At 48.6% G+C, this 12,880-nt stretch overlaps 1 protein-coding gene across 6 annotated transcripts in view; it reads right to left on the bottom strand.

The window, feature by feature from the left end:
* Window positions 1-113: 113 nt before the first annotated feature.
* The window catches only part of prickle2a (prickle homolog 2a), a 76,220-nt gene continuing 63,453 nt past the window's right edge, over window positions 114-12,880 (bottom strand). For all 6 annotated transcript variants that reach the window (XM_031566228.2, XM_031566224.1, XM_031566226.1 and 3 more), the window contains 6 exons: window positions 10,020-10,133; window positions 8,921-9,058; window positions 8,220-8,423; window positions 5,377-5,563; window positions 3,015-4,013; window positions 114-2,569 (listed from right to left, as the gene is read on the bottom strand). In XM_031566228.2, the coding sequence (XP_031422088.1) occupies window positions 1,560-2,569; window positions 3,015-4,013; window positions 5,377-5,563; window positions 8,220-8,423; window positions 8,921-9,058; window positions 10,020-10,133 (2,652 nt within the window). In that variant the 3' untranslated portion in view covers window positions 114-1,559. The remainder of the gene's footprint in view (window positions 2,570-3,014; window positions 4,014-5,376; window positions 5,564-8,219; window positions 8,424-8,920; window positions 9,059-10,019; window positions 10,134-12,880) is intronic.

Below are 12,880 nucleotides of genomic sequence, written 5' to 3'. Positions count from 1 at the left end.
ACTATAAACAGTCTTGTGTTGAGTGATATTTATGTACAGAGCATAACGAGGGACTGTTTGCTGCAACGCTGAAATGCCAAAGCTAATCAGAGGATTTGAGAGAAACGTAGGTAGCCATTTTAGGGGTTTATTATAATAATCCTTTAATTCCAATACGAGACGAAAACAGCAAGGGCACGTGCAGGCAGCTCTGTTTCTACATCCTATAATACAAATAATGCATCTGAAGATACAAAATATATAAATATTTAGGACCATATTTACAATACATTTACAGTACTACACCCATAACTTAGAGAACATGATTTCACTGTACACTGTAAGTTTTCAAGAATTCAAAGAATGACAAGCGCTCTGAGGAAAGGAGAGGTGAAAGGAGTATTGCATGAAACACTGGACGATACCGAACAATGCTGTTGTGGGAAAGGCCTGAGATAGAGAGAGAGAGAGAGACGGAAACTAAAAAGATAGAGAAGAAGGGATCATAGTAGCTAATCTTTTGATGCAGAAATGGCAGAAGCTGAGGAGGGTGGAGAGGGAGGGGGAAGGCAAGGGGTAGAGGGGTCTATTTATAGTAGGGCAGGGAGAGCTTTCACATAGATGTCTACTGGCTCTGCCTCTCCATACCGTCCAGCCAAACGCTCTCCTCCTTCTGTGTATGCGCCGGGGGGATTTACAGCAACAGCCTTCAGGACCGCCCATCTCTGCTGCCAGCAGATCAGATCTCAAAGGGGCCACCATGCGATCAGGCCTTCCTCGCAAAACCAGGACCAAAACCACACCACCTGGGTCTGGATGGTTTCTGCACCGGATCGCACCGCAGCACCTGGGGCTGGTTGAACCCAGCTGAACCAGGTGTCATGGCTGCCTGCAAATACTGCTGTTGTCACAGTAACACGTCCATTTCCACTCCACCTTTTAGTTTCTACTGAAGGGCGGCAGTCTAACCATCACATAGATCACCAGAGAACATTCTTATTGCACAGCTTTTTTCAACAACATTTGGGTTCTCAGGAATACAATATTTAAATAGTTAATAGTTAATACTCTTTATATCTTTTCTGTAGCATCTCTAGTCATCTCAGTTCAGTCTCTGTAAACGGTTAATGACAGTTTATAACATGTTATCAGGTTCATACGTAGAGAATAGAGTGTGTTATGAGCAAGTTAGATCCATATTGAGTGTGTGTAGCCTTCCTATGGTCCACTGAAGATTTTAAATACGATGTCCAAAAAACATCAGGTAACACTGTGATTTGAAAGACTGTAGTTACATCCACTTGAATTCCAGGCAATGTTCTGTTCAGTTGAGCACACCAGAAATCTCTCATCCATGTATAACCCGTCCCCTGACACACACACACACACTGAATCACATACATTCAGTGCATGAACTCATAGGCTAATTTGTACACACATACTGTACATGGTACATCTGTACCCACACAAATTCACACAAGTGCTTCCTCCCACATGTTACAAATATACCATAGCTTCCACGCATACACGATACATACACATACACACTCACACACACACACACACGATCACACACGGTCCTACGAGATGCTGCAGTTCTTGCTCTTTCTGCGCCGGCGCGTGTGCAGCTGCCCTCGGCCTCCCAGAGCCGTGGGGCTGTACCTGTGCCTGAGCTCCTCGTTGTCTAGGTAACGCAGCTGCACTGGACGAGGGATGGGCTCCCCCAGAAAGTATCCCTCGTCAGCGGACTCCTCCGTGGAAGAGGAACAGGTGGAGCAGAAGTGCTCTTCATCGCCCTCCTCTTCCCCTTCTCCATAGCCGTTGAGGTAGGGGCCGGCGCGCCCCTGAGCCCCCGACCCGCCGCCAGGGTTCTGCAGGGTCAGATCCGAGGTCGTCCGCGGGCACGGCCTGGGGTAGAACTGCTGCCGGTACCCTCCCAGGTTCCCCCCGGCGAAGAGCTCGCGGGACGCCCGGGACAGGGGGAAGCGCTCGTGGAAGTCTTCGCGGAAGAAGTGTGGTTGGCCTGGGTCGCCGTGGTAACCACCACTTCCACCACTGCCACCGGTGCCCGGTCCTTGGGCGGCCAGGTGGAGGGCGTTGTCGGAACGGGAGCGCCGCGACTGGCGTTGGCCATGGTGATGGTGGTGCCCATGGTGCCCGTGCTGGCCGTGGTGGTGGTGGTGGTGGTGGCGGCCCCCAGTGCGGTGCCGCTGGCGAGTCCCTCGTGGCTCCTGCTCGTTGGGTCTCCGGGGCCGCGGCGGGGCCCTCTGCTCCATCACTGGGGTTACATGCATGTTCCCCATGCTGCCCGCCAGACCGGCGCGACCTTTGCCCTTCTCCTGGAAGCCCAGGCCGCGCGGTGGATCCCAGTACTGCATGGGCGGGTACTTAAGAGGAACGGGCACACCCAGGTCAAAGAAGGGACGCGGAGCAGAGGTCAGGGACTCTGTGCTGCGGAACTGCATGGAGGAGTTAAGGGTCCCCATGTTGCTCTTCTCTGACACGTTCATGCCCGAGTCTTTGCTCAGGTCGGGCATTGAGAAGCGAGACAGATGCTCCTGGCGCTTGGTGGTGCCGTCCAAGGAGTTGCCTGTAAAAAAAATACCAACCATCCACACCCATTATTTTTTTTACTGATGTGATAACCATCATAATTCACCCTCTTAGGAGGACCTCTGTGAGTGGCACTTGAGAAGCGTAAATGTCAGTAACAATCTGGATGGAATTTAACTGATAAGTAGTGGCGGAGGGAGATAGGAGCCATTAATGGCTTTTGTGTCATATCTAATTATTTATTAGTGAGACAGAATGGCTTCTTGTGTACTTGTGTGCGTGTTTGTCTGTGTGTGTGTGTGTGTGTGTGTGTGTATGTAAGCTTAAGTATAATAAGTGCATACCTGTGACATAACACATTAGTTGTGGTTGTGTGTGTGTGTGTGTGTGTGTGTGTGTGTGTGTGTGTGTGTGTGTGTGTGTGTGTGTGTGTGTGTGTGTGTGTGTGTGTGTGTGTGTGTAAATGCAGCTTTGGTCTGTACCTGTGGCATAGGACAGTGAGAGGGAGTCTGTGGAGCCGTGTGGCGTCTGTTCAGGTGGGGTCATCATCTCATTGATGGGCGTGCGGCTGCGCAGCAGCGGGGGACGGACCTCACGGGGGAAGCCATGCACGCTCACGCTGCGCTTGTCCAAGAAGCCCCCGCTGACGCCCCCGCCGACGCCACCACCAGCGCGGCTGGACGCCTCGTTGAAGCTCATCTGCGTCTTCAGCTTGGGCGTGCGGAACTCTGTGTCCTGGCTGTGGTGCATCCAGTTCTCATTGAAGGAGTGGCCCCGCAGCGCGGCCATCACGGGGGGCTTCTTGGGGTTCCCAGGCCCCACCGGAGGCTCTTTGGGCCAGGACTCGGGGTGAGCTGGCGCCGGGCCTGGCTGACTCTGGCTGGAGACGTATGGGGGCCGCGGGTTGCACTGCCCCAGCAGCTGGTGCTGGTGCTGGTGTTGGTGCTGGTGCGGGTTGGGCGGTGCCGGGGACGGGTCCCTCTGGGGCGTCTCGTACTGGTAGGATGGCTCGTCCCGGCTCATCCACACCTGCTCGCGGTTCAGACTCGGGGTCCGACTCGGGGTCCGACTCGGGGTGCGACTCGGGGTGCGGCTCGGGGTGCGACTTGGGGTTGGGCTCGCCACGCTCAGCAGGTCCATCTGCACCGACAGCGGGTCCATTTCGGCCGACAGGCGGTCTGGGTTGCTGGCGGCCGACAACTGCCGGCCCTCGGGCTTGGCCTTGGCCTTGGCGCCTCCGTGGCGGCCGATGCGGGCGCTGCGGCGTGACTGGCGGGAGCGGGCGCTCTGGAAGGCCGAGTCGGACGAGTCGGACTCGTCGGGCTCCTCGCCTGTGCTGCAGGAGCGCGAGCAGAAGATCTGGCCCTGCTTGGGCAGGAAGGGGCGGCCCAGGAGAGACTGCTTGCAGCGGGCGCAGCAGAAACACTCCTCGGTGGCGTGCCAGTGTTGCCCGTCGTACGTCATCTGGCCCTGGTCAATACCTACAGAGTCAGGCACACAGAACGAACGTGAGTCGATGCAAACAATGTACTTTCAGACAAAACAACATTTACATTCCACTTCTGTATTAAGGAGTCTGAAAAACTTTGTGTGGTATTTGGTATACCAAACAGATCAATTCACATGTTCAGGACTGCGTGGATATCCACTATCAAGAACAAACAGTTCACCTTGTATTCTGATATTTATTTGAAAAGAATGGAAATGTTCTTCAGCTGAATGCCAGCTCATTGTTTTTTAACACACCTAATCTCAGCAGTGTATTGATGTGTTGATGTGGTGGCTACATTATCAGATAAAATATTTAATTTGTCTCAGTTCAGGAGCCTCCTTTGCAAACAAATGGAAAACTAACCAAATGGAATGAGTTGTTTCTGACTCAATCAATTCTTCTATTAAAATGAGTTCCCCTGTGCCTTCACAGACAGCCCAGTACCCCAGCATCACAAAGCGCCAGTGCCACAAAGATAACTCAGTACAGGACTTCACTGTGGGTGATGCTTGTGCTTTAACACAGTCATGCCGTTGCCTGTTCAAACTCCATCAGACTGTGTTTACCACAACGGAGGCCCAGAAGCACAGGGAGATAATCATCTTTTACTGGCTCCATCTGCATCCACTGCCTCTCATTTAGAGCCGTCCTGCTCGCCCTCACTAAAAAATAATTACCGTGTCTGTAACAACCCTACACACACACACACACTCACTCACTCACTCACACACACACTCACACACACACACACACACACACACACACACACACACACACACACACACACACACACACACACACAAACAGCTGTGCTTCCCAGCCCTTCGATCTACAGAAAATTGCATTTTTAATAAACGTTTAACCATGGTGATTTACGAAAATGAGTTTCCTCCTGTGTTGTGAGACTGCCTCATTAGAAAATCCTGTCTTACTTCTGGAATCGTCTATAAACATTCCCAGTCTTCTATCAACACCATGAAGGTCCTTAATTAGAACCCACTTACACAAGCACTGATTGGGGAGGGGGGAGCACCAGAGTAAACAAATGAACAGAGGAGAAAAACATAAATAAACAATCAAATACCAAGAATCAATTCCAACGCAGACAGTTAAAAATTATGTGGACTGAAAAAAACTCCCACTAAAACAAATGTAAAGTGTATAGACAGAGAAAGGACGGTAAACCACAAGCACAAACTAAGGGGAGAACAAGAGACTAAAAGGGAAAAAAAACAGACCATGTTGTTCAGGCAGGAAAGGAGACACGGGGAGACCGAGTGAGAGTGAGACAGCCAGAGAGTGGCAGAGAGACAGACAGAGGGAGAGAAACAGTGACCCTCGTTGACTAGTACCTATGTGTTCTCCGCAGGCGTCGCAGTACTCGGCGTAGAGCGACTGGAAGCAGTTGCAGCAGTGGGGCCGTCCGTCCTTCATGATGTAGCGCTGGCCCCCCAGCGGGGCCGCGCACTCGTAGCAGCAGAAGTGCTTCATGTGCCAGTGCCTTCCCTCCGCCTCCGTACACTCATCCGAAAAGATGATCTACACACACACACACACACACACACACACACGGAATGAATCTACTGCAGAGAACATGCAGTCTACAGCACAGAGATATACACTGAATATACCACAGATATCCAGAGATGAATCCGCGCCTTGTATGTGCCTGTAATCAAGTTGGTGTTGGACAAAATTGAATGGAGGACACACAAAAAAAGGAAGCTCACACTCAAAGAGGGTGAAAAATACTAAAACAGCCGAGATGTCCATTGGGGAAATGTATTGTCTGACAGACTTCAAATGTCTAATATTTAGAGTGTAGTGCAGATGTTTCAGGTGAGCCCATCCAAAACCAAACAAAACCCTTGATATCACAAAGAAGAAAAAAGAACTAACACAGAGAGACATTGAACAGGCACAAATTCAAAGTGACCAATCAGAGAGCATTTCCACAAACATGGTAATCAAATCAAATCACTGGCGCATGGTTATTGGGTGTGGCATCTAGTCCATGGGTTTGGCAAAGTCCTATTAAGTCATTATGAAAATTGTGTAGATACACAGTTAAATTGAGACATTAGTGGACAAAGTCATTAGTGGAACAAAGTCGCAGAAGAAATCTCGATGTGCCTGGACAAAGAAATAACAGGAAATAAGTTAAATCCATATCCTCATTCATTCCATTAGGAGATAATGTCTGCATGTAGAAGATCCACCGTGCCTCACTTTGAGGAAGTCTCTCCTCCAAATCCCGGCCTCTGTGGCTGGGTTATAGGCGGTCAATACCAACCGCCTCTGGTTCTCCCACTGTGTGTTGGCTATGGAAACATTTCTGGCAATGGGTGACTCTATATCCCTCCTGCGGATGGTGCCTCAGTGTTCATTGATCTGAATTCTTAATTGTCTATTTGTTTTGCCAGTGTATTGTAGACCGCATGTACACATGAGTAAGTATATTACAAAGGAGTTCATATTATGTTCTTTTTTTCTGAAGCAGTCCATCTAAATGTGCTAGTGGTGAAGCAGGATGTGCTGCTGCTGCGTCGAGGGAAGAATCCCTTTGCATTGTCTAATCTATCTCATGGTGTCCTCGAGGAAATGAAGAGTATCAGCACGCACCAACGTATCCCTGATGTTCCTGGCCCTGGAGTGGGTGAATACTGGAAGATATCTGAGCAAGGTACAGCATACTGGACCTGCATTAAGCATGTCCCCATGTTCCCTGATTATCTGTTTTATCTGGTGGCTCAGAGGTGTGGAGGTGGTACAACATATCACGGAATGATTCTTTTTTTTCGTTTTTCATTGTCCCTTGAGTCTGAGTATGGACTGAATTCATTTTCTGGAGGGCCCGGTCCAGTGCCTTTCTTGTTTAACCCCTGTCCAAGATCTGCCCGTACAGTTTGTCTGACTGAATCCAGACATCCTCATCCTCCCTGCATATCCTCCTCACCCTCGGGGACTGACTGTGTGGAGTGGTATAGAGGCTAGAAGCATGCAATATCCTGTTTTTGGCAGTGGGTTTAACATTTAATGATGTGTGTATGGAATCATTATCATTTATGACCCATGTGTCTAAAAAGCTGACTTTTCAGGGATCACATTCTATATTGAACTTTTATAGTTTTGGACTGAAGGGATGGTCTGGGGCCCTAACAGACAGTCATCAATGTGCTGCTTGTTGAACAGGATATGGTCAGAAAAGGGGTTATATAGAATATATGTACCTTTCTTCCATCATGCCTAGAAACTGATTGGCAAAATCAGGCGCCAAGGCTGCACCCATCGCAACTCCGATGTTCTGTAAGTAAAAGTCACGTCCAAATAGGAAATAAGCTTTACTCAATACCATGTCAGTCATATCCAAAATGAATTGTGCAGGAGGGGACAAGTCTCTGCGCTTATCAGGGAAATGTTTCAGTGCCATCAGGCCAACGTTTTGGGGAATGTTTGTGCAGAGGAAAAGAACACCCGTGGTTGCTGGTATTCTATCTGTCCCAGTCACAGTGAGCTGGTTGATAAAGTCACTTGTGTCTCTGTTGTATGAAGGGAGCACAACCACCATCTGATGTGATGGCCAATGTATTTGGAGAGGGGCTCTGTGAAGGAGTTGTTGCTAGACACTACTGGATGCCCAGGGGCAACACTAGAAAATTGTTTATGCACTTAATATGTAAACTACTGGAATAGTCGGCTGTTTGTTCATGAGAAACAAAGCTTTCTCTCTGTGTTTATGATATACCCAGCTGTTCAAGTACACAAATGCATACATTTCTCTTTTAAACCTGTTTGTAGGATCATTGGGAAGCTTGCTGTATGCAGTGGTGTCCACCAATTGTCTTTAAATGTAATTTTCACAGTCAGCTCTGTTCATGCAAACTAGACCCTCACCTTTGTCAGAACCCTTAAAGAAAATCTCGGAGTCGTCGTTGGATAATTTATTTACGGCAGACCTTTGTTGTTTCTTGCAGCTGGAGTGCTGCCTAGTGGTGCTGTTCTGTGTTTGAAACATAACCTTAATGTCTCTCGTCTGTCTCTCTTCTAGTTTGCACCCCACACACACACATGCAAGGCGGTGATGTAACTGTGGTGAGAACACTCCTGCCAGACCCAAACTGAGTGATTGAACCCCAGCTGGGGCAGATGTGTCAAGAGGTCAGGGGTCAGGGGGGTCAGGGGTCATGACACTGACCTCGTCGCAGGCGGAGCAGCGGGGCTTGAGCCTCTCGGCGTGGTGGCGGCCGCATAAGATCTTGCCATCCTGGTGGAAGTAGATGAGGTCCACCAGCAGCTCGTCACACACCGAACACACAAAGCAGTGAGGGTGCCAGCACATTCCATGGCCCACCCGCGCCGCACACACCGCAATGTCCCCGCCATTGATCTGTCCTCGGCACTGAGTCACAGCAAGACGGACACGGAGAGGGACAGAGATCAAGCAGGAAAGAAATTGCTTCTATGAATACCCAATTCATCACCCACAAATGGTAAGGTCATAATATTCTTGTGTTATTACAAAAGATATCCTTGTAGTATTTAATTTGTTCACTGCTAGGCCAGTCTCTGGTGAAACTTAAATCATATTACATTTTATGAACTGATTAAAGAATGAAAGGTAATACTGTGCTGCTTTTTATTTATCTGTCCTGTTAATATAATGTGAATTAAACTGGCAGGTGGCCAGGTGTTGAGTAAGCTCTTAGCCACACTGGTAATATGCCCTGGAATCCATGAATCCATGGTATGTAAATAAATGTAGTCTTTGATCAAGACAGCATTACTGTCAGTGCTGGTTTAGTGAAATATGCATGCCTGTGGCTCTACTGATGGTGTCCAGGACACGTGGCTGTGGTGAGGGGGTCTCTGAGGTGGTAGCCGTGTGTGTAACCGTACCTGCTCACAGGAGGCTCCGGTGACGGTCAGGGGGAGGGGTCGCACGCTGCCACGGCCCAGGTTGTCCCGTTTGCGCTGATTGCTGAAGATCTTCAGCTCCCTCTTCTCCTCCTCATCCAGGGTGTTACAGTAACGGACCTGCAAACCACCAGCATCGTCAGCATCATGCACCACTTTCTCATGGCTATACGCCTTAGTTCCAGTAATCCATCATCACATCTCCACATCTGGTGTTATGAGCATCTTCACCATCTACAGTTTCACTACAGTGCATTTACAGTTCTACATTTTAAGAGCAAATTACATTTCTATCAGTACGTGTGCTGCCTGCATATCAAACTCACGACCTTGGTGTTCTCGCCCTGCAAGAAAACAATGTACATAATCTCCTGTTTCTCCCTCCTCCTCTTCATCATCATCCGTTTATTCAGACTCAAGTGAACAAACCCGTTAAGCATATTGTGCTTTTCATTTGTTTTGACTGTATTCAGGTTCAGGTTCAGGTTTTATGACTGCAGGTTACGGCTACACTTGGGATTTATATCATCACATTTTCTTTAAATACTTTAAACCAACCATGTCTGTGACTATCTCCATCATTATCACCATCATATGAAGTTTCATCAACATCCTTATTCCCAAACCACCAAATACCTCCAAGCCCATCTTGGTGACTGAAATGATATTAATGGACTTTTCAGCGTGAAAATAGACTTTGGAGTCCCAGGTAGACTTGGCACAAGGCCGCCTATCCCTTCAAGAGGGCCCTTGACTCCAATTTCAATTTAAAGCCGCAAATAAGCAAATTCACACTGCCTCTGCTCGTCTCTGAAAGGTCGAGTCCATTCCAATCCCGTGGCTCTCCACGCCTCAGTACCCGAAACCCACTCTGAATAAAGTGTGTGTTTGTGTGCGGGGTGGAGGGGGGTGCTATTGTTAAACTATCTCTCTCCTTTCCGCTCTCTCTGTTACTGCCGTGGTAACAGGTCCGATTGGTGGCAGCCGCACTCATCACAGCTTGGGTGGCACAGAGCACAGTGGTGGTGGTGGTGAGGTGGTTTATAAATAAAGATTGAGGCAGAGGCGGTGGCTGGCTGACCTCGTTGTCGTGAGGTGGGAGCTGATGCAGGAGCTGCTTGATGCGATGCTTCTCCCCGATGCTGTTCACGTACGGCACCTTGTCCTCCGGCAGGAAGCTGTAGTACTGATGTACCTGATGTACCAAGGAGAAAGCAGACACACACACACACACACACACACACACACACACACACACACACATACACACGTACACATACCCAAACAAATAAACACATTGCTGTTATATGAATTAAAATAGGGCCACACATTCAAGTCATAAAGCCTCAAATAGGTAACAAAAGGTTTGTAACAGGTTAGTGATTAGCTGAAGGGAGTAATTGTGTTGAACGTGTACATGCATTAAAACCCTTGTTACATCAGACCACTAGAACCATTATTTTATCTGGGATGTCTCCTATCTGAGACAATTTATTGTTCTGGTTCAGATTCTTTCAACTGTTTCAACAAATAAACAACTACACACACACACACACAAAAAAAAAACCTCACACCCCCTTCTCGCCTCCTATCTGACAGTTTGAGAACACACTTCAAATACATTAAGTCCTTAAACTGTTGCAGGAACACAGCTGTCACCCTCCTAGATGCCAACTCTGATCTTGAAGTGTTCTATGACAAATCACAAGAACGTCCTCTTTCTCCAATTCCCAGCTCACCTGCCACCGAAGCCCCTTTTGTTTGGTTGCAGGAATATAAATGACTGCGAATGCCTCCCTCTCTGTGCTCATCATTGGCAGCAGCCTCTCTGTAGGTTGTCATTCTGAAGGCCTGTGCTTGCTCACTGTCTGAATGCACTGGTCACACAGAGTACACTCGCAGACTTCTCAGAGAAAAGACTTAAATGTTTTCCACTAGTTTCAGAATTGCATTATGTATATGTGTGTGTGTGTCCTTGCAAATGTGTGTGTATATGTGTGTGTATATGTGTGTGAGTGTGTGTGTGTGTGTGTGTGTGTGTTTATGTGTGTGTGTGTGTGTGTGTGTGTGTGTGTATGTGTGTGTATGTGTGTGTTTGTGTGTGTGTGTGTTTATGTGTGTGTGTGTGTGTGTGTGTGTGTGTGTGTTTGTGTGTGTATGAAAGAACAGCACCACAAAAGCAAAATGAAAAATTCGAGAATGAGGGCAAAAGAGGGGGCACTGAGTGAGCAAGAGATGAAGCGAAGGTTCTGTGGAACAAAGGAGCTCGAGCGCAGAGAAGAAAGAGACACGGTGAAAGTAGAGTAAATATCTCTGACGCATCAGGACAGGCGCTGAGAGCCGCCCCTTGCATGTGTACCAGCCCTCACATTTCAGCAGGCCTCTCTCTCTCTTCTCTTCTCCTCTCGCTCTTTCTCTACAGCCTTACTTGCGACCACCCGTTATTCTCCTCCCAGCCTCCCAAAGGCTGTGAAAGAAAGACCACTCGAAGCACATTCATCTCCAACCTTCGCTCAGGCCTTCGCCTCGCATGTTTAGACCAGCACGTGTTTGTTCAGCTCGTGTCCTGCCCCCCCCCGCCTCTCCCCCCAGTCTTTCTTTTCTTCCTTCACTCTGTCTTTCTTTCTTGTCTTTTACTTCACTCCAGAGAGCAATGCACGGAAGTCAAATGCACGCGAGACAAATCGTGTCGGCCTTGGGGAAGTCATTTCTAAGGGAAGATCTTTGCTGCCATCACAGGCCAGAAGAATGTCATCTCGGGGAGGTGAGGGGCTCTCAAGGTAGCTGCTCAGGGGAGCTTTTGGGGGATTGATTGGGGACTGGAGAGGAGAGTCGAGGAGAGGAGAGAAGAGGTCCCGGCTGTTTAAAAGTAGATTCCTTGGGCTGATTACTGTCTGACCTTCAAGCGGGCGCTGTGGGCTGGGCAGACCTGCACGTCTCCTGTGGGGGATGAGTCTCCATCCTTCTTCAGCTGTCTCTCCTCTACTTATACGGCCAACCCTACTCCAACCATTACTTCTCCTCGACATCTCCATCGATTTCCCGCCTCTCTCCTTCTCTTTCCTCTCTCTTTCTCCATCTCCTTCTCCCCCCCAGTCCGTCCGTCCATCTCTCTCTCTCTCCCCTTCTCCCTCCATCTCTGCCTCGCTTGAGTCTGTCTTCCTCTCCTTTGCAGGGGTGTGGGCCTCGTTCTAATTATATTCATTTCTTCTTCCTCTTCCTCTCCCTCACTTCCCTCTGTTCTTCACCTCCTTCCCTAAGATCAGTTCCCTCTCTCCTCTCTCTCTACTTTCTGTCCATCTCTGTATGCTGGATGATAAATGACAAATAGCAGGCCATCTCTCTCTCTCTCCCCTTCTCCCTCCATCTCTGCCTCGCTTGAGTCTGTCTTCCTCTCCTTTGCAGGGGTGTGGGCCTCGTTCTAATTATATTAATTTCTTCTTCCTCTTCCTCCCCCTTACTTCCCTCTGTTCTTCACCTCCTTCCCTAAGATCAGTTCCCTCTCTCCTCTCTCTCTACTTTCTGTCCATCTCTGTATGCTGGATGATAAATGACAAATAGCAGGCCAAGTGACAGAGCTGTTGTGACAACCTTATGACTTGTGGCAGCGTGTTGTCAATATCTTTCATCTGTGACACACACACACACACAAACACACACACACACACACACACACACACATACACACAAGGAATCTATATTTCGATTGGCAGCAATGAAAGACCTGTGGTTTAGAAAATGGCCTTGGGCACCAGAGACTTCAGAGATGCTTTGAGAGAATAATCTGGGGGAGCAGCGATTCTTTGAAATCACTCCTGAAAAAGCCCTGCAGTAGAATCCCATTTAAAATCATCACACTCTGCATCCAGTCTGATCAACACATCTAATCACACTGAGCTGTGAGTGCAACCCTAGGGAGATTCACGGCACAACTTCGTAATT

Source organism: Clupea harengus, chromosome 4 (genome assembly GCF_900700415.2).
Source record: "Clupea harengus chromosome 4, Ch_v2.0.2, whole genome shotgun sequence".
In the NCBI taxonomy this organism is placed as follows: Eukaryota; Metazoa; Chordata; class Actinopteri; order Clupeiformes; family Clupeidae; genus Clupea; species Clupea harengus.
This window is presented reverse-complemented; position numbering and strand designations above follow the sequence as displayed.